Source organism: Glycine soja, chromosome 19, assembly GCF_004193775.1.
Source record: "Glycine soja cultivar W05 chromosome 19, ASM419377v2, whole genome shotgun sequence".
Lineage (NCBI taxonomy): Eukaryota > Viridiplantae > Streptophyta > Magnoliopsida > Fabales > Fabaceae > Glycine > Glycine soja.
Window position 1 is genome coordinate 30,535,893 of NC_041020.1, and position 5,433 is coordinate 30,541,325.

General features: G+C 37.6%; 2 protein-coding genes across 2 annotated transcripts in view; both read left to right on the forward strand.

Annotated features, from left to right (window-relative positions):
• The first annotated feature begins 252 nt into the window (after nucleotides 1-252).
• LOC114398720 lies at nucleotides 253-993 on the forward strand. Its single transcript, XM_028360885.1, has 2 exons — nucleotides 253-607; nucleotides 752-993. The coding sequence occupies exons 1-2, from the start codon at nucleotides 253-255 to the stop codon at nucleotides 991-993; spliced, it is 597 nt and encodes a 198-aa protein (XP_028216686.1).
• Nucleotides 994-2,368: 1,375 nt separating this feature from the next.
• The window catches only part of LOC114398721, a 27,042-nt gene continuing 23,977 nt past the window's right edge, over nucleotides 2,369-5,433 (forward strand). Inside the window, exons 1-4 of the mRNA XM_028360887.1 lie at nucleotides 2,369-2,544; nucleotides 2,656-2,758; nucleotides 3,312-3,364; nucleotides 3,476-3,769. Coding sequence (XP_028216688.1) covers nucleotides 2,369-2,544; nucleotides 2,656-2,758; nucleotides 3,312-3,364; nucleotides 3,476-3,769 — 626 coding nt within the window. The remainder of the gene's footprint in view (nucleotides 2,545-2,655; nucleotides 2,759-3,311; nucleotides 3,365-3,475; nucleotides 3,770-5,433) is intronic.

Consider the following 5,433-nt stretch of genomic DNA (forward strand, 5'->3'; position numbering starts at 1 on the left):
CTAGAAGGGGTTCAAGAACTTGACAGGAACCCAACTGATGCATAGAAGGTGGCTCACTGTGATTTGATGAAAAGAGATGCAAAGGCATTGTTCATTATTCATCAGTGTGTAGATGCAGATAATTTTCAGAAAATTAGATCTGCTAATACTGCAAAGAAGGCATGGGATATTCTAAAGAAATCCTATGCAGGGGATAGCAAACTCAAGAAGGTGAAGTTGCAGACCTTGAGAAGGTAGTATGAACTTTTACAAATGAGTGATCAAGAAAGCATTGGTGAGTTCTTTTCTCGAGTCTTGACAATTACAAATCAAATGAATGCTTATGGTGACAAGCAATCAGACTTGGGGATCATTGACAAGGTATTAAGAACCTTGACACCAAGATTCGATCATATAGTGGTGGCAATTGAGCAAGGCCAAAATCTTGAAGAAATGAAGATTGAAGAACTGCAAGGAATTCTTGAAGCTCAAGAGATGAGGCTCAATGAAAGAAATTCACAAAGATCAGCTGAGCAAGCTATGCAAGCCCAAACAACCAAAGGGAACAACTATGATGGTGGTAAGAATAGAAAGGGAAAGTGGAAAAACAGTAAGTGGAAGGGGTCAGGTGAGGGCTCCAGCAGTTCTAGAAACCATAACCAAAATGAAGAAACTGACAAGAAAAATGGAGTGAATCACAAAGTGGTCAAGAAAAAATTCAACAAGAAAGGGATTCAATGTTATAACCGTCAGAAATAGGGACATTTTGCAGATGAATGCAAAAATAAAAGGGTTCCAAGAAATGTAGATGAGGCTCAATTGGCACAAGATGAGGATTCTGACTCTGATAAAGTGTTACTAAGGACAACAACAAACTCAGAAGAAGACAATGTTAATCTGTGGTATCTTGACACAGGTTGTTCCAATCACATGACTGGACATAGAGAGTGGTTTGTAAATATTGATGATAAGGTGAAGAGCAAGATCAAGTTTGCAGAGATAACAGCTCTGTAACTGTAGAAGGCATTGGAAAGGTGATGATTCAGAGGAAGGATGGACAACACTCATTTATCAATGATGTGCTATATGTTCCCAATATGAAGAACAATTTGCTGAGTTTGGGACAGTTGCTAGAAAAGGGCTACTCAATGCAGATGGAGGACAGTCAAATGAAGATATTTGACAGCAAGAGGAGGCTGATTCTATAGGCCTCTTTGTCAAGAAACAGAACATTCAAGATTGGAATTCAGATTGCAAAATTTCAATGCTTGGCTGCTTCTATAAGTGATGAAAGCTGGATGTGGCATCACAGGTTTGGTCATCTAAATTTCAGGAGTTTAAGTGAATTGAAAAGTAAGAAAATGGTTCATGGTCTTCCCCAAATTGAGATACCAAAACAATTATGTGTTGAGTGTTGTGTGTCAAAGCAACCAAGGAATTCTTTCAAGTCAGAAATTCCAATCAGATCCAAAAGAAAGCTTGAAGTGATCTATTCTGATGTGTGGGGTCCTTTTGAAGTGAAATCCCTAGGAGGTAATAGTTACTTTGTGTCATTCATTGATGAATTTACTAGAAAAATGTGGATCTATTTCATTAAGCAGAAAAGTGAAGTGTTTAACATTTTTAAGAAGTTTAAGCTATTGAGTGAAAAGCAAAGTTATAAGGTAATCAAAGTGTTTAGAACAGATGGAGGTGGTGAGTATAACTCACATGAATTTCAAGTATTTTGTGATGAAGAGGGGATAATTCATGAAGTGACATCTCCCTATACACTTCAACATAATGGTGTTGTTGAGAGAAGAAACAGAACCATTTTGAACATGGCCAGGAGCATGATGAAAGGGAAGGGAATGCCTCATTATTTATGGGGAGAGACAACTTCTACTGCTGTGTATATTCTAAACAGGTGTCCCACCAAGAGATTGCAGGATACACACCTGAAGAAGCATGGTCAGAAAAGAAGCCTAGTGTGAGTCATTTCAGAATATTTGGTTCACTGTGCTTTAGGCATGTGCCTGAGCAGAACAGAAAGAAACTTGATGACAAGGCTGAACCAATGATACTCATTGGATATCATCCAACTGGTGCCTACAAGTTGTATGATCCTAGAATGAGGAAGGTTGTGATTAGAAGAGATGTCTTGATAGATGAAACAAAGGGCTGGAATTGGGAAATAAATGTTGTTGACAATGGTGAAAGAAAGGTGATTGTGAACCTTGAAGACAAACAAAGTGAAAAGGATGTCCCATCATGTGGAGAGTAACTCAAAAGGTCACAAAGAGAGAGACAAGTACCACAAACACTTAGAGATTATGAATTGTATCCTAATACAACAATCACTACAGAAGGGGATTTTGTGCACTTTGCTCTACTTGCTGAATCAGAACCAATGAGTCATGATGAAGCTTCACAAAGTTCACATTGGAGAGCAGCTATGGAAGAAGAATTGAGATCAATTGAGAAGAATCAGACTTGGGAGTTAGTCCATTTGCCTCAAGGAAAAAGACCAATTGATGTGAAGTGGGTCTATAAGACTAAAGTAAAGCCTAATGGAGATGTGTCCAAGTATAAAGGCAAGATTAGTAGCAAGGGGATTTCAGCAAAAACATGGCTTGGATTACAATGAGGTTTTTGCTTCAGTTGCAAGACTTGAAACTGTTAGACTCATTGTGGCAGCTGCTTGCAACAGAAATGGTCTCTATATCAACTGGATGTGAAGTCAGCATTTTTGAATGGGCCACTTGAAGAAGAAGTCTACATAACTCAACCACCTGGTTATGTAGTTTGCAGGACAAGAGGATAAAGTCTACAAGTTGAATAAGGCACTATATGGCCTCAAGCAGGCTCCTAGAGCCTGAAATATGAAAATTGATAGCTTTCTAGTCCAGCAGAATTTCACCAAGTGCACTACTGAGCATGAAGTTATGTCCAGAAACACAGATTCTGGTGAGTTTTTGATAATATGTCTCTATGTAGATGATTGCTAGTGACTGACAATAGTAAAGAAGATATAAGAGTGTTCAAAGGAAGAATAATGGATGAATTTGAGATGTCTGATCTTGGTGAACTATCATACTCCTGGTATTGAATTTGTTTCTACCAGTAAAGGGATTTTCATGCATCAAAAGAAGTATGCAGAAAACATTCTGAAGAGGTTCAATATGATGGATTGCAATTCTGTTATCACACCAACTGAAACTGGAATTAAGTTGCAAATAGATGGGGATATGAGAAAGAAATTGATCCTACCTTGTACAAGCAAATTGTAGGCTCATTGAGGTACCTATGTAACACCAGACCTGATATTGCCTATTGTGTTGGTTGATAAGTAGGTTTATGGAGAAACCAAAGATACCCCACTTCTTGCAGCAAAGAGGATTCTGAGGTATGTGAAAGGAACATTGGATCTTGGCATTTATATCCTTACAGTTAGAAGAATATAGAAGGAGAAGTGTTTGTATAGTGATTTAGATTGGTGAGGTGATAAGAATGATAGGAAAAACACTACTGGTTATGTTTTCAAATTTGGAACATCACCAATCTCTTGGTACGTGCTCAAAGAAGTAGATGTAGTTGCTTTGTCAACATGTGAAGCAGAACATATTGTTGCTGCTATGACAGCCTGTCAAGCTCTATGGCTGGAAGCTTTAATGGAAGAACTAAACTTGAGAAATTACAGTCCTATGAGGTTGTTGATGGATAACAAATCAGCAATTGATTTAGCTAAGCATCCTGTGGCACATGGCTGGAGTAAACATATTGAAACCAAGTTTCATTCCTGTGTGATCAAGTGAGTAAGGAGAAGCTTGAATTGGAGTTTGCAGGTCTAAAGATCAAGTTGCAGACATACTAACTAAGCCATTGAAGTCTATCAAGTTCAAGGAATTGAAGACAATTTAGGAGTGACATCCTTGACAAATCTGAATTAAGGAGGGATGTTATGTATGCTGTAATTCGGTTAGTTAGTTATGAGTTAGTTAGTTGACAGCTATGAAGGTAGTTATAGTTATATGTGCAGTGTGTATAAAAGTGATCATGAATGAGATGAATGACAGTGCAGAAGTTTTAATTCAGAATTCTAAGTTCTCTCTATTTTCTCAATCAATTCTTTCATCTTCTCTTATTCTCTAACATAGAGTGAGTGAGTGCATAGTGTGAGTGTGTGTGAAAAGCTTCTTTGTTCCAACACAAGAGACTCCCAATTCTATATGCAAGCTCCAAAATTTGAAATTGTTGAATATTTCGGGATCGAGGAGTGGAAGCATGCCGAAAGATTAAGAAATTTGATTAGTCTGCGGCATTGGGAGATAACTACAAAGCAATGCAAGCTGTTTTGCCTTACAGTGAGATACCAATTTGATCTCGCTTGCACTTCTGTCTATTCAATCATGCCATAATATGGAGTCTATCTTTGGAGGGGTGAGATTCTCTGCTCTTAAAAAACATTGCGTGTTGCTGACTGTCATAGTCTGAAGTGTTTGCCACTGGATGTTACAAACTTTCCAGAATTAGAATTTCAGGTTGTTGAAAACTGTGTTAATCTGGACTTGGAACTATGGAAGGACCACCACGAAGAACAAAACCCCAAGTTGAAGTTAAAATGTGTTGGATTCTGGGTTTACCACAGCTTGTGGCTTACCTCGATGGCTTCAAGAAACTACCAACTCCTTACAGACCTTATTATTAAAAACTGCGACAATCTTGAAATGCTTCCGGAGTGGCTGTCAACTCTGACTAATCTGAAATCACACTTCTTATATCAGATTGTCCAAAGCTTATATCTCTCTGGATAACATCCATCACCTTACCGCACTGAATCTATGTATATCGATTATGTGTTGGACGTGATTCACGTATTGAAAATTGATTTTGGGTGAAGTTACCCTGGAGCTGCTGCGTCATGGGATAATCAATTCTCAAATTTCAGTGTTAGATTTTCGTTTTTGTCCTTCACTTTGTTCCGTTGTCCATCAAGTTAATGCATCACGTATATTTACTGTGATCTCCACTGCCTGTTGTTTTTGTACTGTTATTTTGCTGCAGAACGGCTATATTTGGTGTTGTTGTAGCATTTATAAGGTTATTTTATTAACATTTTTTTGGGTGCTGTTGGTTCATAATATCAGTGTTATTATATTGCTTGGTTAGCACTTAAGTGTTATTTCTTGGTTCATAATGTTGGTTCTTTGCCCGTTCAGCAAAAACAGTGGTTAATAAAATAAAAAACAAAACAATTTGGTAACTAACTAGCTAACCCTGTAATCACCGAGCAATTGGATATTACACACTGCCATTTGGTAAATTATAATGCAAAAGACGCTCACAAACAATTAATATCCGTTTTGGTAATTTTACCTTGAAAATTAATTTTGATAGTTACTTTTCAAATATCAATAAATTGTGAAAAAAAATAGTATTTTTCCCTCCTCTCCTTTCTCCCGAGCCCTTCTCTTC